At 49.9% G+C, this 25,119-nt stretch overlaps 1 protein-coding gene across 1 annotated transcript in view; it reads left to right on the top strand.

The window, feature by feature from the left end:
• Nucleotides 1-25,119, top strand: part of Camta1 (calmodulin binding transcription activator 1) — an 828,009-nt gene that overhangs the window by 409,192 nt on the left and 393,698 nt on the right. Inside the window, 1 exon segment of the mRNA XM_032890958.1 lies at nt 15,407-15,542. Within this exon segment, the coding sequence (XP_032746849.1) occupies nt 15,407-15,542 (136 nt within the window).

A 25,119-nucleotide genomic window follows, 5' to 3' on the forward strand; every position in this document is an offset into this window, starting at 1 on the left:
CTCTTCACAGCGACGCAAGGGCCAGGAGCATGAGCAGTACTGCTCGCCAAGCGTGGCGGTGGAGACGCACGCACGCACGCACGCACGCACGCACGCACGCACGCACGCACGGCCTGCCAGGGCGGACCTGTCAGAGCCTGTTGCCATGCATAGGCTGAGTCTCCTTCTGCTCCCAAGTGGAGGTGAGCCCATCTGAGCGCAGGCCCAGAGGGACTCCTGTTCCAAACCCACTTTCCTGCGCCTGGATCCTCACTCTAAGCCTTTGCTACCTCACCTACAGGACTGGAGGAGGCAGTGCAGTCAGCCTCCAGGTTCAGCGGTGGTTATTTGGAGCTCTACCTGCCGTGGCTGAGTAAGGCCCACCGGAAGCTATGGGTGTGGTGTTATGCCACATTGTGGGGTCACCTGGATAGGACTGGGACTCCTATGCTCCTGTCTCTTTCCCACTGCCTGGAGCGGCCACCATCCATCCACCTTCCTTCCATCCTGATCACTTTGCAACCAGAATGAGGCTCTTTTGCCAGAATTGAATTTTTATGGTCCTCACTAAAGCTGAAAACAAACAAAAAAAGTTAAAAAACAATGTCTGCTTTAATGCATAGAATTCCCACCGTGACCCATATTCCTTGTGGCACTCATTGGCTTCTAGGAATCTGCTTGTTCGTGGTCCTCATTCCTCCCTGGAGTATAAACTCCATGGTCCTGGTTTACATGGGTGCCCGGTGTTTAGGGAGAAAGAGGCCCAGTGTTTACCGTGGTCCCTGGCTCTCCCTGGAAGAAAATTCGATGTGGTGTTTACACAGCAATCCCTTTACAGTACCCTCTCCTTGCCCATCTTTCTCTTAATAGTTATGGATTATAGAAAAGAAGAACAAAGCCCATTAAGAGGTTCCCCTACATTTGATTTGAGGAAGTTTTCATCGGAACGGCTCCATTTATTGGCCTTTAGCGGGCCTCCTTATTCCCTCCTCACACAATGAATATTGCCTTGTCTCCTTGAGAAAAATTGATTTCAACCAGGAAGGAGAATCGCAAGCTCCCTCCTCCTCCTTCTCGTCTCCTCTTTTTAATTTTTTTTTCCTCCCACGGAGACAGAATTTATCTCTTAGGTAGGTGGGGGGAAGCAGGAATAATTGGACCAGAGGCTAATTCCCCGAGATTCATTGTCTCGAAAGCTCCCAGAGTGTGGGAGGCTTGCCTTGAATTGCGTGCTAATGATAAATGACAACTTCAACAGACCCTCGCATTGAGATGTTTAGTCCTTCCTGCGAGGATATGACAAATTAATTTTCTCCCAGATTTACATTGGCTTATTAATAAAATATCGGTGGTGGGATGTGACAGGTGAGGGTCCGTGGGAGCGCCGGGCTCCACCGAGGAGGCACGGATTGGCCAGATGAGATGCGCTGGGGTAGAGCATGAAGCAAACCCCGGGTGGCATGTGAGTGACACTCCTGTTGCCCTGTGGGACTGGGGCGCCCGAGCCTGGGCTGCACCGATCATCAGGACTAGAAGGTTCTTTTCGTTTGCAGCTGTTTGCATCTGAAATTGTGCGGTTGATGTCTCTTGTCCTCTCTGCTCCTTTTGTTTGACCAAATTCTCCAAACACGGAATCATGTTTTCTGTTCCTTTCCGTTCTCGGTTATTTTTCTGTTCTGCAAGCATTTATGGAGTGCACGTGCTGTTTACAAGTCAGACAGGGCAAGGGGACCGAAGAAAACTAGCTGCAGATGGATGAGACAGATGTATTCCACGGCGTGGGTGTAGCTCAAAGAGAAGACCAGCAGCCGAGCACGCTGGAGGCCTGCGGTTCAAATCCCAGCAATACTTGTAATGTAACTGCAGCCACTCCAGAGGCCATCCACTCTTTTCAAGCTTGAGCCAGTTCAAGGCCCACCCAGGCTACGTTAGAACTCATCTTAGACTCGCCATCTCCAGCCTCTCTTCTACTTCTCAACTCTTCCCGGTGTGGATAAGAGGGACCAACAGAAGCCAAGCCCACCGGAAGCTCTGCCCCTGCCCCTTGGAGGCGTAGCCCCCTATCATCTGGAGGGCGTCTGCTCTCTCTTCCAGCTCTCTGCCTGCATATCACTCCCCCCCCCAGAGTATTGTTAGGGAAATTGAGGCTCCATTTTGGCATTCGTAAGCCTCATTAATAAAAAGAATTTAGGAAGGGACCAAAAGGAACCATCGGAACGATTTTTCTAGCATCTAAGAGAAATTAGCAGGGCCGGTGACAGATCCCTGAAGCTGTCAGGGGGAAAAGTGGGAGTGATCACACTTCCTAAGTTAGGCACTGAGTAAAATAGACAGTGAGGAGAGAAAGTACCCCGTGGATAGAAAGGGGATAGTGATGAAGGAGGAAGCCCCAAGCATCAGGCCAACGCCTTTGTTTTGCGCATGCTCCGACAACAATGTCAGCTACCAGCCTTACGCTGCACAGCGGCTTCTGCTTGCTAACCTCCAGTCCCTACTCCCTGTGTGTCACAGCCTGGGGATGGCATAAGCCCTATTCTACCCAAAGCCGCCTCGGTTGCATTAATGTAGGTCACCTGGTTTGTGTCACACTCATTAAAATTCAAAGGCCTGGCTGTTCCCTCCTTGCAGTTTTGTGGCTTGCTCAACCTTGTTGATTTGAGTCTTTTATCATCGAGAACTAACCTCACCCCCTCGGGCCTGGCTGACTCCATGGCTCCATTGTCTACTCCAGTCCCTGCCTTTCCTGTCTGCCCTCCACGGGGTGAGGCATGTTCCCCAAGTCCCTAAGCCTTGGCACCGTCTCAGGGACAAACCTCTGCCCAGATTCCCCCACGTCACTTCTGCCCAGATGCTGGTTCCTGGGATCAGTCCCCAGGCTGCCCGTCTCTCTCTACCTACTGCTAGCAGTCAGCCAGCACGGCGGTTCACTGTGGAGTCCTTCCCACCTTTGTCTCAGAAGCCCCAAGTCTGCAAGCCGTGCCGACCAGGAGGTGGCAGCCAGAGAACCCCACATGAGAGCCCAGTCTAAAACAGCTGCTCAGTAAACATTTACCAAATAAATCAACAGGTGTCATATAAAAGGTTTAGAGGACGTTGCGGGAGCTCCAGGCATGAGGCATTAGTGAGTTCTCCCAAAGCTACTGTAGACTGACTTCCCATCCCCAAGAACCCATAGCCTTTCACCCTGGGACCTCTGGCATCCGTTTAGATGAACAAAACTGTGGCTAGCCGTCTGCATTTAAAGATCCTTGGGAAACGCACACATGGACTTCCCCTGTGGAGCACTGCATACCCAGGCTTACTGTCCCTACAAAGCCATCTGAGCCTTAGAGAGGGGCACCTGCCACCCCTAGCTGGGAGGCCTCTCTCCCCAAAGCTGTTTGGTGTTGGTCTCTTTGCAGGCGTCCGCAGAGATTAGACAAGATGGGCAGAGCAGACCGCATGCTGCTGGATGATGCCATCACCCGTGTCTCCTCGGATTTAGAGAAATAAAAAAAAGCAAATAGGGGCTGGGATTTAGCTCAGTGGTAGAGCGCTTACCTAGGAAGCGCAAGGCCCTGGGTTCGGTCCCCAGCTCGAAAAAAAAGAACCAAAAAAAAAAAAAAAAAACAAACAAACAAACAAAAAAATGCCCACCAGACTAGGCCGTTTGGGGCAGCAGCAGGGGGCCTACCCGTCTCAGATGTCAGGAGCCAGTACAGCCGGGTCCTCCTGGCTCCTTGGCCGGCTTTAGAGCTTATGAATCTACCAGGTCGTTTATTGTCTGATAAGGAAGGCTCTTTTACGATTTTCAATTTGCCCTTATTTTAATGAAAAGGAGTCAGGGCTGGACCGCCCAAGAAGGAGCTAATCAAATCAAGCCAATTGGCGCTCCCTTCTCCTCAGCCTTGTTATTCTGTGGCTCCTGATAGAATTTATTATAGAGAGCAATTGGTTTTCATATCTGGTGGATTGCAGCCTGGGCCAGATCTCATGGCTTCCCCCTTCCCCATCTTTCTACAAATATCCTGGAGTGAACATGACTCGGGAGCGGGGGCAACACTGAATAGCTGTGGTGACGAGCCTGCTTGCCTTTGGTTGCCGACCGCCCCAAATCGTGAGGTCCCTATAAACAAGCCAGGGAGAAGATGCCCGGCTGAAGGCTAATAAACCAGCCCTGTGTGCGTCCTGTGAGATCTGAGCTGTCTCCATGGCTTCTTGGGGTTCCGTCCGGTGCTCTATCAACCTTGCTGCGTGCGCTAGCTATTCATCACGGTTCTCCCTGGGTCCGTGTGCAGACCAGATAAGCAGGGGAGACATCCTTTACCGGACTTTTTCCCTCCCCTCCATGCTACGACAGGAAGCAGTTCGTGCCAGGCTCAGGCAGCCTTTCCTTTGTGTGAAGTGCTTCCCCACGGGTGTGTCACGCTGACCAGAAAGCGCCTCGGTGGAAAGGGAGTAGTGAGTAGCTGGGAGTTACTAGCCAGGCCCCGCAAAGAGGCGTAATGCCCGTTTAGGTCCCCGGCCCTCCCCTTATCCGCTGCGTGACTTTGGGACCATTTCGGTCCCTCTGTGGCTCTGTATCTCCTCGCCGAAGAGTCTGACACCAACCTGAAGTTACAGAAGGATTGAGATGGGAGTTGGTGGAAAGGCTTTACTGGCCCCTAGGACCAGACAAATGCTTAGTCAGTGACAGCTCTCCTTATTGTCATAGTTATCATTGACATTTTGGTCCAGGCCACCTGCTTCTAATGGTGCATGTAAATCAAGCGATTCGCGGTGAAAAGATCAGGAGCGGCCCAGGTACATAAAGTACGTCTCCCTCAATTAAGGGTGACACTTTCCATTTTCTAACTGCCCTCTGGACCAGAGATTTAGCACCGGCCTTGAGAATGGCATAGCAGTCTGGGTCCCGCCGTGGGGAATCTGCGTTACTCATGGGGTCACGGGTTGCCAACGGTTGGAAACGGGTACGCTGCACTTTCCAGTCCTAGGCCCGCCTCCATGCCTCTGGCGCAGAAGGACAGGACCAGGGGCAATGGAGAGGCCAGAACCGCCAGGATTTGTCTGGGGTTTAGCCGGAGAAAGGGGAGTGTTTATCGCGTGGAGAAGCCACCGGGTTGTTGCTCAGAGTCCTACTATGTGCAAGTACGCGTTGCTCTAAGGGGAAGTGTGAGAGGCAGGCCTTATGACTGCAGTGGAGCGAGAACTGATCACTGTCATCGTCGCTCGGGGCGGTCAGCAGGCTGCAGTGAGGACTGTGGGGTGCAGGCTGGCCCAAAAAAGGACAGTTCCTTCAGCAGCAGTTGGGTCTCATTGTCTGCGTGGGCAATGCTGATTTGTTTGTTTGCTTTGTTTTTGTTTTTTCTCTGAGATTTTACAAATGATCACTTTGAAAATGAGGGTTCTAGGAGAGAGCCGTGGACCAGAGCTGTGTGGGATTCATTGACTTCTGTCTAAGGTTGGAGATTGGAAAGGGAGTCTGGATATTGGATATCAGTGTGGGCCTCTGTGTGTGTACATACACACACACACACACACACATATCAAACACACATACCAACACACACACCTACATATGTACGCATACACCCACACACACCTACACACACACCTACACACACACACACCTACACACCTACACATACATATGAACACATGCACCTACACACACTACACCTACACACACCTACGCACACATACCTACATACCTACACACACATGTATACACACATCTACACACACCTACATGCACATACACATACATACACATACACATACACTCACACACATAAACACACATACACTCACACACCCCTACGCACCCACACATCCACACACACACACACACCTACACACACACACACCCACACCCCCCCACACACACACACACCTATACCTATACACATAAAAACCCATATGCACACACACACACATATGTGTACACACCGTCTGGTCCCTGAATGCTCACCTTAGGAACACCCACTGCAGATGATGGACGCGTTTCTGTTTGTCGTGATGTCCATCCTGACTCCGTCTCACTCCTACCCTCTCTCTCTTGTTCTGTCCCAAAGAACTGGCTGGAAAGTCAGACCATTTGTCCTCTAGTGTCCCTACACGGTGTCATTTAGGGTATTCCTATTCCCTCTAGGGGGATCGATAAAATGGAGGCTAGGTCAAGGGGCCAATTTTTAAGATCTTCTGTGTTAGTAATGTTGTTATTTCCTCTGAGAATTTCATACATATATGATATATTTGATCATCCATACCCATCCCCCATCTCTCCGACTCCTCCTAGACCCCTTCCCTACAACTCACACCCCTCCCAACCTCGTGTTCTCTCTTCTGGTTCTTTTGTCTTTGCTCAGTAGCAGAATGTGTCCCACTGAGGGACCCTTAACTGCCGGGCTGTCTCTCTGGCGAGTCACCTGGAGTGCTACCCTTGGGAGTTCCACAGTGGGGCTTTCTCTCGCTCCCTTCCTCCTCCCCTTTTATTGGCTGGAGGGCTTTTGTAGAGGAAATTCTCTGCTCATTCCATAACCCAGAGGAGCCTTGGGATGCGGGGGACTCTCTCCCTGCCTTTCTGTTTTCCTTCAGGTTTTGAACGCACTGTCTTACGTCGCTGGCGTCCTCCAGCAGTGAGCAGTGTGTGTATTTGTGGCCGGCGCTTGTTTATCTTAGGATCACAGTGAATCTAGAGATTAAACCTATTGAATACTGTACTTGTTTCTCTTACTCATGTTCAAAATGTCCCGTGGCTGGTCGGCCAGAGGCTCTACAAGTGGCTTCCTGAGCCGTTTACACATCAGTTTAATTCTCCTTTGCAGCTAACACTGTACTTGAAGGCAAACAAACAAACAAAAAATAAAAACGAAACAAAAGAAAACCAATTAGTACCGGAAAGCATTTCCCTTAAAACTCAGAGCAGTGCAAGGTGTTTGTTCTCAACACTTTCATCCAATGAACTAAAGGACCAGCCGGGTCGATAAAGCAAGAAAAGGAGATAAAAAGTCGTGGCCGAAAGGAGGAAACTGAATAATGTTATCCGTGTGTGTGTGTGTGTGTGTGTGTGTGTGTGTGTGTGTGTGTGTGTCTTGATTTCACATGTAGAATGTCCGTATAATCTACAAAAACACGGACAAGGTTGTCACAGCCAGCGTTCCTGGATCTCTGAGGAAATACCCAGGGGAAAGCGATCTAAGAAAGAGACAGTTGCTGTGACTCAGGGCTCGTGGGATGGCCTGTCAGGCGGGAGCTCGAGGTAGCTGCTCACGGCGACTCCACAGTCAGGAAACAGAGCAATGGATGCTGGAGCTCAGCCATCTCTCTTTTATTTTATTAATAATTATCATTGTTTGTTATAGAGGCGTAGGTTTCTGGTTGTGACACACAGCATAGCAACCAAGAGGTGACCAGGCAACACACCTTGAGTCAGATCTCACCTTCCACGTTTACATGGGTTCTGGGGATGGGACTCGGGCCATCAGCTTTCACAGTAGTGTCTTTACTTGAGGAGCCGCCAAGCCCAGCTTTCTCCCTTTTATCCAGTACAGTTCCCAAGGCCAGGGACCGGTCTTCCCATTCCAGCTAAACTAATCCCTCACAGGCTTGCTCAGGGCTAACCTAACCTGGAGAGTCCCTCACACATGTGCCTGTAGGCTTGCCTCCTAGGTGACCCCAAATCCTTTCAGGTTAGCAAATCAGCTGTTGCCATCGCAGAGATCAATACAGAGAAGTCAATCATACATCTAGGAGGTAGAAATGAAGGGCCCTGATGTGAAATTAAGGAGACAATTCCATTCACAAAGAGCGTTAAATAGAATAAATCAACTAGCACGAGTTGCCTTTTAATACCTGTACATTGCAAAGTCTAAAGCTTTACTCAGGGAGAGCCCAGACCCATAGTCGGAGGGACCATTCCATGTTCATGGAATTAAAAGTTACGTCACTGGACATGGCTGAAACACTCAGTACTATCAGGAGAGCACCTCTCTCCTAACCGACTTCTTCCTATGCTCTACCCAGGGGGAGGAGAGATGGTTTTGAGGTTAAGAACACGTGCTGTTTCTGCAGAGGATCAGGGTTCAGTTCCCAGCGCTCACCCCAGGGGACCCAACTTTGTGAAACTCCAGTTCCAGGAGATTCAGTGCCTTCTTCTGGCCTCTGCGGCCACTGCGCCAGCATATCTATGGCGATTAGACCTCTATTCATACTGACGCATACGCATTAAAAAAATCAACCTAAAACAGAGGAAAACCCTTCAGTCCTTCCCCTCAATCCTAAAATTGTCAGTTAATCATAAAATGGGTATGGAAGTATGAGGTCTTGGGGTAGCCAAAACAACTGTGAAGGGGGGGGTTGTGGTTGGAAGACTCGGGGTCCCTGATGTCAGAACTGCAGCTGTCCCAATGATTGGCACCAGGATGGAGAACAGGGCGGGGCCTGATGTTCAAGAATAAAACCTTATGTTATGCTCAGTCTGTTCATTCAGTGGGTGGGTTCGGTGGCGGGAGAGATATTTTCCATCTAAAAGATGGCCGTGAGACAATCAGATACCTGCAGGGCAGAAATCATCGTAGACCCTGACATCACTAGCATCCAACACTACTACAAAGGGTTCCCCAGGCCTAACGAAAGAGCTAAGGATGCAAAACTCTTGGAAGAAAGCAGGAGAGTTTTTTTATGACCTTGGACTAGATAACAAGTCCCTTCAACCCTAATACTTAAAAGGAGAAAACTGAGAACCTGGATTTCAGCAAAAATTAAAAAAAAAAAATTTAAGGAAAAATCCCCCTCAAATCACGGGCTTGGTGGTAAAGTATTTCCATTAGGACTTTACTCAAGGAACTCTGGCGGCAACTCGAAAATCTAGCCATTTAATTGAAAACGGGCTAAAGATTCAAATAGCATTTACCAGAGAAGCTCTATGAACAGCTAATAAGGACATGGAAAGGCAGCGAACACCAGTAGTCATTAGGGAAATGCAAATTAAAACGACCACACACCCACTAGGGTGGCTTCGGTCCAAAAGTCGGAGCTTCCGGGAGGGCGAGAGGATACCAGACCACCCGCGCCTGGCTGACTGGGTGGGAATGGAGCTGCCGCTGCGGAAAGCCACCTAACGCCTCTGCTTTCTGTAATCTGACGGAGCCAGCTCACCCCGGTGAACACTGAGCTTTGAATCGTGGTCGGAAAAGTGTCCTTTGCTTTGGCAATAAAGGAGTCCACCTCTATTTTCTTCTCCGGTATTGCGGTTTTTATCGATTCCTTGGGAAGTTACTGGTCCGCTTAGAGGTGATGCCTCTGTAGGTGAGGGATAACCCTTAAAGGTATCTTTTTCTACTTCCTCTCCAGAGATTAGTATTGCATATTAAAATGCCGGTGCCTTCCCTCACTGGCACATAGCTTAGACAAACCCTGAACTTTCCACCTTCCTGCCCCGGCCTCCCCAAATAGCCTGCATTACAGCCCGCAGCGCCACGCCCGTTTCTCGGCTTCTTTAGCGAGTTTATCTGGTTCTTCTTGATATTTATGTCTTGTAAATGACCTAGACGCACTTACTGTATTTTCATGTGTATGTGTGTGAGAGAGTATATGTCTGCACACTGTGCGTATGCAGGAGGTCCGAAGATCGTGCCGGATGCCACCACGTGGGTCCTGGGAACTGAAGAGGGGTCTTCTGAGAGCGCTGTAAGCACTTTAAACCGCTGAGCCATCGCTCCAATCCCTTAAGTAATTTTATTTAAAAAAATGTTCTACATTTAAAAAAAAAAATTCCTTGTCTGGAGAGATGGCTCAGTGGTTAAGAGCTCTGACTGCTCTCCCAGAGGTCCTGAGTTCAAATCCCAGCAACCACATGGTGGCTCACAGCCATCTGTAATGGGATCTGGCGCCCTCTTCTGGTGTGTCTGCAGACAGCTACAGTATATACAGTATACATATATACATACATACATACATACATATATATATTTAAATAAATCTTTAAAAACAAATCCTAGTGGTGGTTGCCTTGTCAGAAAATAACTAAAGGGAAGTTCACATTTTAGGAAATTACCACATCGTAGTTGTCATGCTACATTTTTGAATGCATCGATACCAGCCTTTATGGCTTTTAGAAGATTTTGCCGTTGTCTTCAGATCGGATCATTTTCTTATTAAATTCTTTCGTATATTTAAATTTTCTATAAGTTTTCCTTTTCCTTCATTATACACAGACTTATCATTCTATCATTTGCCTGCAATTGTCCATCTCTCCTTGTATACACATATGTATCTACCCACTTGTCATCTACCCACCTACCCACCTGTCATCTACCCACCTACCCACCTGTCATCTACCCACCTGTCATCTACCCACCTGTCATCTACCCACCTGTCATCTACCTACCCATCTGTCATCTACCCACCTGTCATCTACCCACCTGTCATCTACCCAACAGTCATCTATCTACCCACCTACCCACCTGTCATCTACCTACCTGTCATCTACCCACCTACCCACCTGTCATCTACCCACCTGTCATCTACCCACCTGTCATCTACCTACCCATCTGTCATCTACCCACCTGTCATCTACCCAACAGTCATCTATCTACCCACCTACCCACCTGTCATCTACCCACCTGTCATCTACCCACCTGTCATCTACCTACCCATCTGTCATCTACCCACCTGTCATCTACCCAACAGTCATCTATCTACCTACCTACCCACCTGTCATCTATCTACCTATCTATCCATATATCTACCTATCTCTATCTATCATCAATCTATCTATCCATCTATCTATCTACCTATCATCTATCTACTTATCTATCTATCTACCTACCTACCTATCATCTATCTACTTATCTATCTATCTATCTACCTATCTCCATCTATCATCAATCTCTCTCTCTCTATCATCTATCTATCATCTATCTTTTATCTATCTACCTACCTATAATCTATCTATCCATCTATCTATCTACCTCTATCCATCTATCTACCTCTATCCATCCATCCATCCGTCTGTCTATCTATCTATCTATCTATCTATCTATCTATCTATCTATCTATCATCTCAATTATGTATTTATCTATCTACATTTATTTTCTGTTGTGATAAAACTCCAGGACCAAAGCGACTTGTAGGAGGAAGGTCTAGTTGGCTTACAGTCCCTGAGGGTTAGAGTCAGTCCCCAAGGGAAGCATGCCAACAGGCAGCAGCAATGGCGGCTGGAGAAGCTGAGGGCTCGTAGCTTGAACCACAAGCAGGAAGTAGAGAAGCCAACAGGGAATATTGCATGGCTTTGAAGCCTCAAAACTCACCACAACTTTCTTCAGAGACCCCACACCTCCTAACCCTACACAAACAGCCCCAGCCATGGGCCACCAAGTGTTCAGATGTACCTGGGGACTTTCTTCCTCAAACTGTCATACTGTGCACTCTCTCATCTTTCTGTCCATGTGCATTTTATACAATGTTATCATTTATGCACCTTTCCTGTAGTCCAAGGAGGTTTTTCCTTCATTGTGCAGAGTGTAACCAATTCTCTTAACTGTTACTTTCTTAGATGAGAGGGTTACTTGGATAGAAGCTTCCTGCTTAGAACAAAGCTCCCCATGGCCATATTCTCTCTGTAGCTCTTGTGTGCCAGTGCAGGGCCAGTGGGGCCTGGGAGCTTCGGGAGGCTCTCTCAGACTGTGTGCCTTGGCTTAGTTGTCCCAGAAGGAGATCCTGAAAAGAAGATTGGAATCTAGTTCAAGACACCACAATACGGAGTGTGGAGGTGAAGGAGAGGATAGGTGGATGTAAACAAAGAGCTTGCTACTCAGTAGGTCTCCATTGACTCCAGAGCGTGAGGACCAGAGAGAGCAGCCAGAGTTACCTTAGCTTTGGGAATGGAGCCTGGGATAGCCCCAGAGTTATGGGTCACAGGAAAAGGAGCCTGGAACAAACCCAGAGTTACCCCAGTAACAGAAGGAAAAACCCCAGACATCTCAATTATTTAGCTGTGGGAGGACAAGTCTGGGACAGGAAGGGAACCTGAAACAGCTCTAGAATCACACCCAGATGCTACAGAAAAGTAGGAGAGATAGTTCAGGCTTCGCTTTACTACAACAAAGGAAGTCTGGCCTCCACCCTCCTGAAGCCTGGTGCTGTGCTAAGGTTGCTTGGGGACTCTACTGATCCCAGCCGGGAGAGCAGAGCCGGGAGAGTAGACTAGGATTTAGTCTCTGCTCACCTAGCATCCCTGGCTTCTCTGCCACCCACAGACTTACCAGGCATTGCAGCATTAAAGACCGGTTATCTGGGGAGGCTGGCAGTGCCTCCCGGACAGAGTTGGTGTGCAGCTGAGATCACATGCAATTGGCAGGTGCGCTCAGGTGTGATACCCCCGCCAGCAGCAGGTGCATGTGAATGACTAGGACACAGAGGGCTGGACGGTGTTAGGTTGCTGGCCATGTGTGCACATTCAATACCCTCCACCCGCGTCTGTGTTCCTGCCTCCCTACCCTGCCAGAAGTGATCAGGTAGTAAATGGAGCTCCTCTGTGTCAGCTCCTGTGCCCTAGTCCTTCTTCTCCACCCTAAAGCCCACCTTCTTGACCCTCCCTCCTTCTCGGGACTCCCTTCCCACAGGCTTGCACTTGCCAGCATCAGCCTGGCAGCACAGCCCATCTGATGCCATCCTGTAAGGCACACAGCTCCTTCTCTAGTGGGGTCATTTCCCCCTTTTTCAAGGCATGGGACTGTGGTGAAGCCTCCACGTCACAGGGGGCAGAAGCACCGGGAAGTGGAACCAGACCCAAGGGCTGCACACAGCTGGGCTTCTGTCACTGCGAACTGGGCTGAGGAGTCCACTCATTGAGGTCATTTTAGCTTCCCCTGGGGATGGTGTCCTGCTAAAGTGACAATGACAGACAGGGCCACTCTCAGAATCTTAAGGTGAGGTAGACAGAAGATGAGTTGCAAAAACTGTACCTGACAGAGTTTGAGGGAGTCCCCTCTTTCTGGGGACTGTTTGCAATACAAGTACCACGGTTTCCTGGTCCCTTAGAAATGGTGGTTTACTCTGAGGTCTTCTTCAGACGGTAGTTTTGTTTTATCAGAGTTCCCTGCTGTGTTTCCATGTATGCCCTCACCGCTCCTGTGAGAGCACAGAGACACAGAGACCTTTTGCTAGACGTTGGAGGGACCAAGAGGGCTCACCGTGGTCTACTAGAGCTACTGTGGCTGAAGGAGACCCGCACAACCCCTCCCTCTCAGCGAGCTCGCTCCCAGGAAGAGCTGGAGACCAGCTGTGGGGTTCCAGTGCAGACTGGCAGGCTCCCATAGGTATGGTCAGGTAATAGCGTCCTGACAAGCCTGTGAAGCTATTTCCTGCCACAGGACAAACCGATTTTGCCTAATCAGGGAACAGTGTAGTGTAGGAGGCACCACTGAGAGCCTGTAATCTCCCATAGAATTGCTCTCTAGTCTTCCAGTGGCTGCCGATGACCCAGCCAGGCTGGGTGGGAACCACAATTAGCAGCAATCACCCAGGAGGGTTGGGTTTTCTTTTTACCCTCTAGACAATGGAAGATTAAGCCATCAATAGCTGGTGTTTTGTCCTGTGTTGAAATGGCCCATTGTGCAATGGAAGAAGCAAAGTAGAGGTGGGAAGCTCTCCCCAGTGGGGAGGAGGAAGGACTGGCACTCACTTGTTTCCTCTTCCCATAGTGGAGACGCAGACAAGGCAAAGGGCATCTATAGCGGCTCTCACAACCTGCTGCTCTGCAGCAGATGAAGATCTGGCTTAGAGTAGGATGGAGTGGCCCTGGCTCCAACACAGGCGCACACACACACACACACACACCATGGCAAGCCTCTCTGTGCCCAGTGGTCAGGTGCAGGTGGCACATAGCCGGCCACTGGGTGAGTGCACTGGCTTCAGAGCTGGATCTGCCCATATCTGCACCTGCAGTGACTTTATTCTGGGAATGGCTTGCCGTAGCACCTGCTGTCAGCAGTCAGAGGCCATTAGCACTCTCTTTGTAGATTCCTACCCAAAATATACAGCCATGGAACCTTTACACACACACACACACACACACACACACACACACACACACATGCACACATGCACACACATGCACACACATACACACATACATGCACATGCACACACAAATACACATGCATGTACACATGCACACACTCACACACATACACATGCACATGCACACACATGCACACACAAATACACATGCATGTACACATGCACACCCACCCACACACATACACATGCACACACATGCACACACAAATACACATGCACATGCATACATGCACACACACATACATGCACATACACACATGCATACACATGCACACACATGCACACATACACACAAATGCACACACATGCACATGCACATGCACATGCACACATGCATGCACGAACACACATCACTTCTCTGCCTCTTCTTTGGGAAATCCAAGGTTTTGTTTGTTTGCTGCTTTGTTTTGTATGACACGGGGTCTTGTATGTCCCAGGCTGGCACTGGACACACTGTGTAGCCAAGAATGACCATGAACATCTGCTCTTCCCAACTCCACCTCCTAAGTCCAGGGACATAGCACTCTGCCCAGTTGGTTACGTGGGTGCTAGGGATCCAAACATATTACATGGCAAGTGCTTCACTGACCGAGCCGTGTCCTCAGCTCTGCCTGTTCGTTTTGAACATCGCAGGAATAGCCATCCTTCTCTTGGCGTTTAGAAAATGGGCTGCCATCTTCTTCGGCTACCCTGGCCGTGGACAGAATAGATGAGGGCTCCTGGTGTTATCTGAGACCTCTGAGGGCTGGAGCTCAGATGGGGAGCAGTCGGGTGCTGCGCCTGGTGCCCCTCTGCACCCAGCAGGAATCTAAACTCAAGCCATGAATCAAGAGAGGTTGGCCTCAGCACCCGAGCTTCCATTGGTCTGTTCTTAACATAGTCATCTAGCGTCTGCGTTAAACTTATTTATTCCCTAATGCTGGGTGATGGATTAAAAGATGTGTAGAAAATCCTTCTACAAGAGATAAGATATTGCAGGCTGCCACAACACCCTCGGCTCTTTTTTTCTCTCTCTCTCTCTTTTTTCTCTCTCTCTCTCTGTTTTGCTTACTTTTTGCTACAGAGCTCAGGGTGCCCACACCATATATCCTGGTTAGTTTGTGGAAATTACTAAGGGGTTGTTTTTTAAACCTATCATTGACACATTTAATTCATTAGGTACCAAATCCACAAGCAAATTTCGGCTGGCCGTAAAACACGGTTAATCCGGGGAGCCGCAATAAAAGGTGAAAAATTATGTCCCAGCAAATGTGGGATATTGCTTTTTCTGTAGAGACTTTTCCTGGTCTGTGGTATCTTTCTTCATAAATTTCCCTTCTGCTGCTCAGTTCCCTCTGTAACTTAACCATTTGTTGTTTGCAGACCTCAGAATGGCTCCATGATACTCTACAACAGGAAGAAAGTGAAGTACAGGAAAGACGGGTACTGTTGGAAGAAGAGGAAAGATGGGAAAACGACCAGAGAGGACCACATGAAGCTCAAAGTCCAGGGAGTCGAGGTAAAGGGCAAAACAGGCTCTCCTGTCGTCCCACCCCTCCCCCCAAGTCATTTCTGGGCCGCCACAGAGAATCTGGAATCGCTTGCAAGCGACTTGATGCCAGTCACCACTGTCAAAAGAAATTTTGTTTGCCAAGTCCTTGCTGTTGGTACTGGCTTCTGCTCTCTTACCCCAGAGTTCCTCTTCCCTTTTCTATGGAACCAACGATGGCCTAAGTCTACTGAGGGCATCACTGGTGTGTGTGGGGGGATTGGCAAGGTGCCTGCAGGTTCTTCTACTGTGTTTACCAGGGATGCGTTTCTGGGTACATTGGGGCGCGGGTGTCAGGAAAGGCGGGTGTCGTCATGACAAAGCGTCCTTGCAAGGTGCTTCAGGCAGCTGGTCATTCCCTTCAGGGCTAAGCAACTCTTCCCGGGGCTGACCAGTAGTCTATCTCTGTGTGGGTGTTTCAACCTCAACAGAGGTTAAATATGACATGACAGGTTCTCTGGAGAGCGAAGCTCCTACGGTGCTGGCATGGAGAGGGTTCTGCAGAAAGGGCGCAGAACGTTGAGCAAACCCAGTTTTTGGTTTCCTGGAGGCAACCTTGCTATTCTGGCTCTGAGGCATCGGCAACCTTAGAAAGGGTCCTTCCCTTCAGAGGGCCCCTGGCGAGGTGTCCCTGCTAATCAGACAGCAAGTGCTCTTCCACGTTCCTTAGTAGTTCCACCAAAGGTCTTACGCACCACCCCCAAAGGGGTGTGGCCAGCGCTACCATGGGCAACATAGCAGAAGCTGCCATTTCAGGGAGGTCAAAGACAGGCGTCCCTGCTGCTTCCGTCATGGCAACTGTCCGGCTTGTCTCAGTGACAGCGAGGACCGTGAGCCCACTTGAGTTCTGAGGGTTGCCCTTGGGCACTGACGTTTCCTCGTGACACTCTTTGTCACGGAGATTTTTTTCCGCTATATTAATTATGTGCCTTTATGGCTGCCAAAAATAGCATCAAATGGCTTTTATTATATTACCCCATGGAGAGAGATAACTTTCGTTTTATGCGTGTGTGCTTTTTTTTTTTTTAATATACCAATAAGAATTGTTTTATGGTGATGAATAAGGAAAGCCGCGGCGTGAGGAATTCCAGTTCCCTCTCCTCTGCCTCGTGTGCAGTGTGGTTTAATTGACTGCACGGAACATTAATGTGCAGATTACCCGAACGTGCTGCTGGAGAGAACCATCTCCAGGATTGTGACCAGGGTCCTGCTAAGTCATAGCATTAGCTCTTCTTGTAGGGAGCCCAGAGAGGCGGGGCTTACTCTCTGGGAGGAGGGCTCTTACCGCCCCGCATTGGAAGAATAGGTAGAGAGAGCTTGGGTGGGGACCGAGAGAGAGCTGCTTATGCAGGACATCATAGAGAGCCTGCAGGAATTCACACGAAACCTCGGCAAGCGGCCCCCGTGCCCGGAGGCCTACGGTATATTTCATCTTTAGTAATACGTAAATCAGGAACTCCTGGTTGTAAGTAACAGCAGGGTAGAATTCGTCCTCAGCAGTAGCTCGGAAGCCTAGGGGGGAAAAAAGCCACCGTATTCATTTTCCTCTCTCTTGTTATAAATTAGAATTGTCACCGGACGGAATGAGAATGATTTATGGCTATTTTTAGGCCGTATTTATGTTGGGAGTTATTTGTGGTGTTCGGGTTTGCAGACTACAGCCTGGTCCCTCGAATCTGGAGGAGGGGGACACTTACAGACCAGGAAGGGCCTTCTAGGACCTACAGCTGGCTACGAACAGCCCTGTGGTGCTGGGACCGAGAGACCTGGCGGACGGCACAGGAAAGAGAGAGGCCACTTAGAGCGCTGCTTCTTGGTGGCTGGTCATTATCCCACTGAACCAGATAACAAATACCGGGTGCGGACCTGCTTTGGCGAGCCTGTGCGCTGCCTATAGAGAGAGGGATGTGCGCTCACTGCCACGAACTCATAGGTGGCCATGTTTGCGCCTGATTCTCAGCAGTGCGGAGGTGTGGAAGGCTGAGCGTTAGGCTGAGTGTCCCCAGGAGTCCAGAATGGGCTTCGGTAACCGAAGTGGGGTGCGAAATGAATTCTTGGGAGTTGGGGACCGTCACGAGTAATTGATGTCTTCCAGTTCATCACCTAATATCACCGGCTAAGCCGAATCTGTTAGTCTACGTGATAGAAAGTGAACGGTTCCATCACGGTCTACTCCACCACCGAAGTGGATGCCTTGGCTTTTAGAGGACTTCCAGACTGTGGGGAATAAATTATAATTATTATAATTAGTTTCGCTAAGTGGCCCCTCACAGGTCCTCTTGGGCACACGAGCGTTCGGGACCAGGCATTTCTGACTGTGAGAGTTTTAGTTCTGCTAGACAATGCCAGATTGCCCTTGAGCGGCCGTTCAGATCACATGTCCACCAGCCCCGGAGACAGCCCCTTCCCCACCACCCTCCGGCACAGACGATGGTACTCTGTGCAATTTAAATTAAGCTTGTCTCTCCTGTTCGTGGGAACGGGCCCCCTTTTCTTGTTGAGTGAATTGCCTTTCCGCGCTTATGGAATTTTAAATCGCCCAGAAGAAGGACTTTTGGGCAATACCAGCCCGTGTACTTCCTCAGGGGTGTCTCTATGATCGCTGTGGTCTGGAGCAGGGCTGGGAAGCCCAGCGAGCCGCCCACACCAGCTGCTGTGGTGTCATGCACTAGACTCTACTGTGGATTCTCCAGGCAGGTTCTGTGACACAGGCAGGTCCTCTGATCAGCACCTGTGTCCCCCAAGCCCCAATCCCCTCCAGCTACCCTCCCGCTGGACAGACAGCCAAGGCTTTAGAGCCATGAATCCTTTACTAGCCCAGTGGGCCTCCTCCATCCAAGGGCGCGATAAAGACATCTGGGTCTATCGTTTAACGTCTCACATGCTATAAGCCTTCCCCGAGGCCAGGAAAACTTCCAGAAAGCTGTAAGAAAGCTGGGTTCTGGCTCCCTTTGTTCTCAGGGGCTGAGGCCTCCACGTGTCGATTTCCTCTGCTGGGCACAGGAAGCAGGCGGCGGCTTCTGAAGCTGGCTCGCTGCTAGTTCTCTCTCAGCTGTCTTGTCTGGGAGCCAAGGGGAAGCCTGCTTAATAAGCTTCCAGGGATGACGGAAGCTGGCAGGAGCAGAGGGAAGGGGACAGAGGTGTCAGCACAGTCAGCGAGTCTGAAGTGGGTCCTGCCCCCGAGCTCACTCCTGTCTGCCCATCTGATATTGCCCGGGGAAGGGGCATGAGGTTGTTCTAAAGATCACCATGCCTTAAGGATTCCTGCAGTCACATTCACACCTGTCAGATCCCGTCAGCCAGGCAGCCGTTCTGGAAGATTCCTTCCCAAGTTAGCTTATGGCCTTTTTCTCCGGCCCCAGATGCTGACACGTCGCTTTGTGTGTAAATCGCCCTCTCCTCGGACTCCTGGCACATGTCATAGCCAGAGTCACTCTCCAATCTCCATTTCCTCATTCTGTTGCTGCTGGGTCCCTGGAGAGACAGGAGCTGTGCCCTCAGTGTGCGGACCATCACGGCTTTACAAAGCTCCTGAGAACAAGGCATGCTGCTTTTGCCTGGTTCTCCGGAAAGCCTGCACACACAGAACACCTATCATCACACCTGTTTCGTGGAGGGAGAGGTCGGGTCTTCAGAGAACGTTCTGACGCCCCTGGACCTGAACATTCTCGGCTTTAAGCTTCACTGCTGTCCCCAGCACTCATTGTGACCATAGGCCACTCATCGGGTGCTGACCACCCACTAGCATTGCGACAGATACTAAGGGATACATGGGTGCAAAGAAGGGTCCCCAGTCTCGCGAAGAGGCAAACCTTTAGTAGGGTCTTGATGGTCACTGGGAGAATTCCAAGGCCCCGTGTGGAAGGCCTAGACCCAATTTGAGGGCAGCAGCCCAGGTGGAAGTGAAGTGGCCCGGGATTCAGGTCACAGATAAAGGCTGGGAAACGCAGGGTTGAGTGTGTTGAGAAACAGTCTGTGGAACTGTCCCCAGCGAGTCACTGGATTGGTGGCACGTCCCACGTCAGGATTTTTCCCAGCCCTGGACAAACGTTATTGGCTTTTACACGTGGCCCTTTAAGCAGCCGCTTTCTCTCTTCAGATAGAGAATCAATGACAGACAGAAGTGCAATTCTATGGACTTGAGGGAAACCGCAGAATTTATTGGGGTTATGGGCAGAACAAGAGTGAGGGGTTGCTTAAGTGAGTCCAGGTCACCCCAAATTGGTCCCAAAAGTTATGGACGATTGGCTTCCCCACAGCAGCCCAGCTGTAGCCCCATCTTCAGTTAACCACCCGTTGTCCATACACTGTGGTGCTTCCAAGTCCACGAGGCCACACCTTCTCAGGGCAGAATTACCCATGGCCCTGGCAAAGGTCCCAGAAGCATCACTGAGCTCCAAAGTGATGGTTACGTGACCCTCTCCAACCCCTCCTATAAAGTAACTTCGGCGGGCCTGATCCTAAGGGTGACTTACAGAGAGCCTCAGCGGCACTGATGTGGACAAACATGGCTGTTAGGCTGGCAAGATAGCATTCAACAGCAGGGCCCCCCACTCTGATCTTAAGATACCCCTTGCCCTTTGAAGCCAGTGATTGGGTCCAGTAGCAGGCTGGACCCGGCCCCGCTGCATATATAGAATCAATCATTCTGTGATGAAAGGTGGTCCCTGGCCTGAACCATCCCCGGGAAGAAATGCCAGTCCGTTTCCTCCGGCTGTCATTTTCTGATGTGAACATTTTGCTCATCTCTCTGTGCTACCTGGAAAGAGTCCAGTGTCCCTCACTTCTCCATTAACTGCCTTAAAGTTACAAGGCCGGCGTTGGCGCAGCAGTGGCTGTGGCTGTAATGAGGTTACATCTGAAGACTCGTCCTCATTAGAGTGATGTTCTTTATTTGAGCACTTAGGCCACATATTAAAGCGAGGGGGGGAAGCACCTCTTTTGAAAGTGGAAACGATATTGTAGTTACTGCATTAGGGATTAACAGGGTATGAAATAGCTGCCTCGTGGCAGAGCCGGATCCCTTCAGCTCCGTTCCCAGCCATAAGATAAATAGGCATCTTGCTTGCAGAGGATGGGGAATGCTTGCAGTAGCCAGCCTCAAACAGATCTGCTACCCAAATCAAGTCTGGGAAACAGTGGTAAACAGAGATGGAGAATGCAGGTTAATGAAACGAGGGAGCTGCAGAGCCTCCGAGGGACCACCACCTGTACATTGGACAGATACACAGTTTCTGCTTTCAGTAAAGGCTTTTATTTGATCTGTGTTATTTCCTCTAGACTCACTGTCCACTGACAGCATCCCTCACACCGACTATGTTTCCTCCTGTGTCACGGCCACATGACTTTTGAGTCTTGCAGGGTTTGGCCCTGATTGGGGGGTGTTGCCCAGGGATGTCGCCCATGCCATTTTTAGAGGAGTGCTGTCTTTGATGTATCAGTGTGTCCAGCACATAGACGGTTGAACATTTTATGTCCCCTATGCTGTAAAGCTTCTGTCTGGTGTCTAGACACTGGGTGACATCAGTGTGTTAGGTGTGGAGGAAGGTGAGGGCATCATACTCGGTGATGTGTAGAGACAAAGCAGGCTGTTTCAATACGGCATGACCAGCGAGCCCCAACATGCTACAAGCTTCTGTGCGCCAAGGCCCGGGGTTACAGATGTGTGTTGCCATGCCTGGTTTTTGTAAACACGGATCCTGAAGATCTGAACTTGGGTCCTCACGCTTACGCAGGCCAGCTTATTTCATTTGCAAAATTATATTGTACTATTTTCAATTGCATGCATGTGTGATAATCTGTGTGTGGGTTTATGCACGTGAGTTCAGCCCCCTTGGAGAGCAGGGCAATAGAACCCCTAGAGCTGGAGTTAGAGGTGGTTGCATGCTGCAAGATATAGGTGCTGGAAACCAAACTTTGGTCTTCTGGGAGAGCAGCAAGTAGTTTTAACCACAGGATCCTTTCTCTGACAGCTTATTATCCAGGTTTTAGAGTGCCCAGTGACCTTTTCCACTCCTGGGGTCTAAGCGAGATCTGCCATGTGTCTGAGAACCTTTGTGGTCATCCATCACCTTGCCGGGGCTTCATTTACCCAGGTTACCCGATGCGGTTGATATCTACTCAGTCCCTTGCGTAGCTAAGACTGGAAACTGTCATGGGGGGAGTAGGGAGATGATAGAGAGAAAGGAGAGGAAGAAAACAGAAGAAGAAGATGAGGATGGACAGCTCTGTACACAGTTAAGGGCTGTGGAGATGGGATGACTCAGTGGGTAAAGTGCTTGCTATGCTCATGTGAGGACCTGAGTCTGGATCCTCCATACCCATGCAAAAGCTAGGAGAAGCAGCATGCATCTGTGGCCCGGTGCTGAGAGTGGGACGGGCAGAGAGTCAGGTTCCTGAAGCTCATGGGCCAGCCAGGATAACTGAGGCGTGAGCTCCAGGCTCAATGAGACAGACCCTGTCTCAAAAGAGGCACCTGCTGTGTTTAGAGCTCACACTGCATCGCTCCTGCTATTGACTGGGCCTCTCTTCGGATACAATTAGTTTTCTTTGTGTCTTTGCAGACCAGAACTACCCTGTTTCTGTAACATTCTTCTCTAAATACAATCTGAGCCTTTGACAGGGCCTCTCCGCTGATACAATTAGTTTTCTTTGTGTCTTTGCAGACCGGAACTACTCTGTTTCTGTAACATCTTTCTCTTTGGGTGAGGTGGACAGGTGCTGGGGGAGGCAGCTCAGCCGACCGCAACTTGAGCTTCTCAACCTATATTTTTATCCTAATGTTCCCTAAATGTCCAGGCCAGTAGCCATGAGGAGTGGGAGGCTTAGCGGATCAATGGTAACCACAGAAACCCTTGAGTAGCACTATCAAACTCACCAAGGGCCCTTTTCTGCTCAGTATGAGAGCTACCCAAGTGCTTGGAACCACCCATCATGGCCCATACAGAGCTGGGCACACAGGGAGACAGTGCTACGTACTTGTGTCTTGGTAGCTGATCAGATATCGACGCGGTTGCTTCTTGGCTGGAGAATACCTCTGACCCTTACTTGACTGAATGGTGACTGATCTTGTGTCTTTCCAACCTTTGGGATATGTCACTCTGGGGAGCTCCATGCCCTGTGTGTGGGCTTGAGTTATGATCTGCTGCAGGGGAGTCACTACCAATGCTCATGAGACAGAAGAGGGAACACGGAAACTGTACATCGTGTTCAGGCCATAGGCGCTTCCAGCCCCTCAGCCACAGCTGTGGGGGAACAGAGGGGCAGAGGAGGGTTTTGCACCACCCCATGGGAGTGGGAAGAGCTACTGATGAACCAACAACAGGGGTAGCCTTTCCTCTGGTTGCCAAGGTCGAGGTGGCTTGGGGGGCACTGGCTAGCCTCTATGTTCTGTCCAGATACTTGTGTGCTTTTAACTGTCGTCGGCACCTCGTCAGTCTTCCCAGAAACCAAGCCAGGGTGGTAGGCAGGAAGTAGTTGGCTTCGTAGGAGAGTTGTTATGTGCCTTGAGGGTTTTCTCCTGGGTGTTAGATGGCCTTCCATTTCCTAGTTGCCTTCCAGGTTGTACCCAAGGGCTCATCTTCTACTCTGGCTAAACCTGGAGACATGCAGAGGTCCTGGAGTTCAGCCTGTGTCTCACCAGGCTGCTCACAGGTGGTCTGTAGACCACAAGGTCCACCTCACCCAAGGAGACTCACAGCTTGTCTGCCCTGCCCTGAGTGGCCTTGATTAATGGATCCCCCTGTGTGACTCACTAATCCCTCTCTCTATATATGCAAATTAACCCCAAGTGCAGTCATCTTGCTGCTGGCAGGGTCCTATCTGGGCGTCTCATGTCTCACCCCAAACAGCAATTAAGAACACCGGCTGCTCTTGCAAAGAGCTCACTCAAGCTTTGGTGGTTCACAGCCATCAGTAACTCCAGCCCCAAGGGAGCCAGCGCTCCTTGTCCCCTCAGTCAGTACCAGGCACACAGGAGGCATGTGCATACCAAGAGGCAAAACACTCAAATGCATACAAGGGAAAGTCTAAAAAAATTTTTGAATGAGTTTTGTTCTGTCGGAAGGAAAAAGGCAAAAGGGGAAATTTCACAAGTTGGTATGACAATTTGTTACTTCATCGCCAGCACCTTTTAAAAATCTCTAACTTAATTCTCTGATGATATGGCTGAGCCCGCCATTACTCAGACACCGTTGGCAGGGCAGGAGAAGAATACCAACTTTCTGAAGCAGAAGGTGCCACAGCCTTCTGGGGACACAGCTCTGTCCCATGTCCCTCACTCCTCTGAGGAGTAGTCCATTGTGTCTCTTCTGCACACTAGCCCAGCTCTTGGTATGACACCTTATATACATTTGGTACCTAACTAAATATTGTTTGAACAAATCTTGGGTTGGTGGAAGTTTTCTTGTAGAGGTCCAAATAGAAAATATTTTTAAAAATTTGATTAGTTTTATGTGTGGTGTATGTCCATGTACTTGTTCGAGGGTGTGTGCACATACCTGTGTCCACGTGTATAGAGCTCAGAGACCAGTATCTGGCGTCTTCCCTTAGTCCCTAGTCACAGTAATCTTTGATACTGAGTTAGCTGGCCAGGAAGCCCAGAAGTCTCTGTCTTTCCCGTGGTATTGGGAATACAAGCATGTACCGCCAGCTTTTTACATGGGTGCTAGAGATCTAACCCAGGTCCTCCCACTTCTATGGCACAGTTATAGGAACTGAGGCATCTTCCCAGTCCTAGACAGAGGAAATTTTGGGGCTCTGTGATTAGCCAGCATCTGTCTGAACAATTCAACTCTCTCATGTAAGCAGCCCTCAGGAGTGGGCGGGGCCGTGTCTTGACACAACTTTATTTATAAAGATGCACTGTGGGCTGGATTTGGACACGAGGGTCATCTACTCACTCCTCTTTTGGATCGTGATCATTTCTAGAAGGGGCGAGGTACTGTGAGAGCTGGCCAGAGTTGGGGAGGGTGGGGTGGGTACTGTCCGGATGCCCAGAACCCTTCAAAGACTTAAGTCAAGCCCTACTGTGTCCCCTTCCCATGCTTGCAGCCAGACATACTCTGTGGTATGTGTGTATGCTGTGAGCAGGATGTGTTCATGTATGTGATTGTGGACAGGACAGAGCGTGTATAGAAGTCCTCATCTCTAACCTTATTTGAGGTAGGTTGTATGCCAGAGTAGCTGGCCAGGGAGATTACTGCGCTCAGGACTATGTGTTGGCTCAAGGTTTCTTCCTTGAGCCCAGGAACCACTGTGGAGCATGGCAGGAGCCCCTGGCAAATCTCAGTGATGCAATGTGTGCTCCAGTGCAATGAGACAGCTCAGCCACTGAGCCACCAGGCTGTGACCCTGCAGAACTGGGTAGGTTAAAGGACCGCATTGTTCCAGAGATAGAAAGACAAAGCCTGGGATGTCACACAGTCCCTCCGTGGAATAGGGACCACGGAGCGGTGCAGACGTAACCTGTCCCCTGCTTAAGTGTTCACACAACAGCATGAGGAAGTGACAAAGGTTCCTTTATTCTTCGCTGCCACCACTCGCGTGC

This window comes from Rattus rattus, chromosome 1 (genome assembly GCF_011064425.1).
Source record: "Rattus rattus isolate New Zealand chromosome 1, Rrattus_CSIRO_v1, whole genome shotgun sequence".
Lineage (NCBI taxonomy): Eukaryota > Metazoa > Chordata > Mammalia > Rodentia > Muridae > Rattus > Rattus rattus.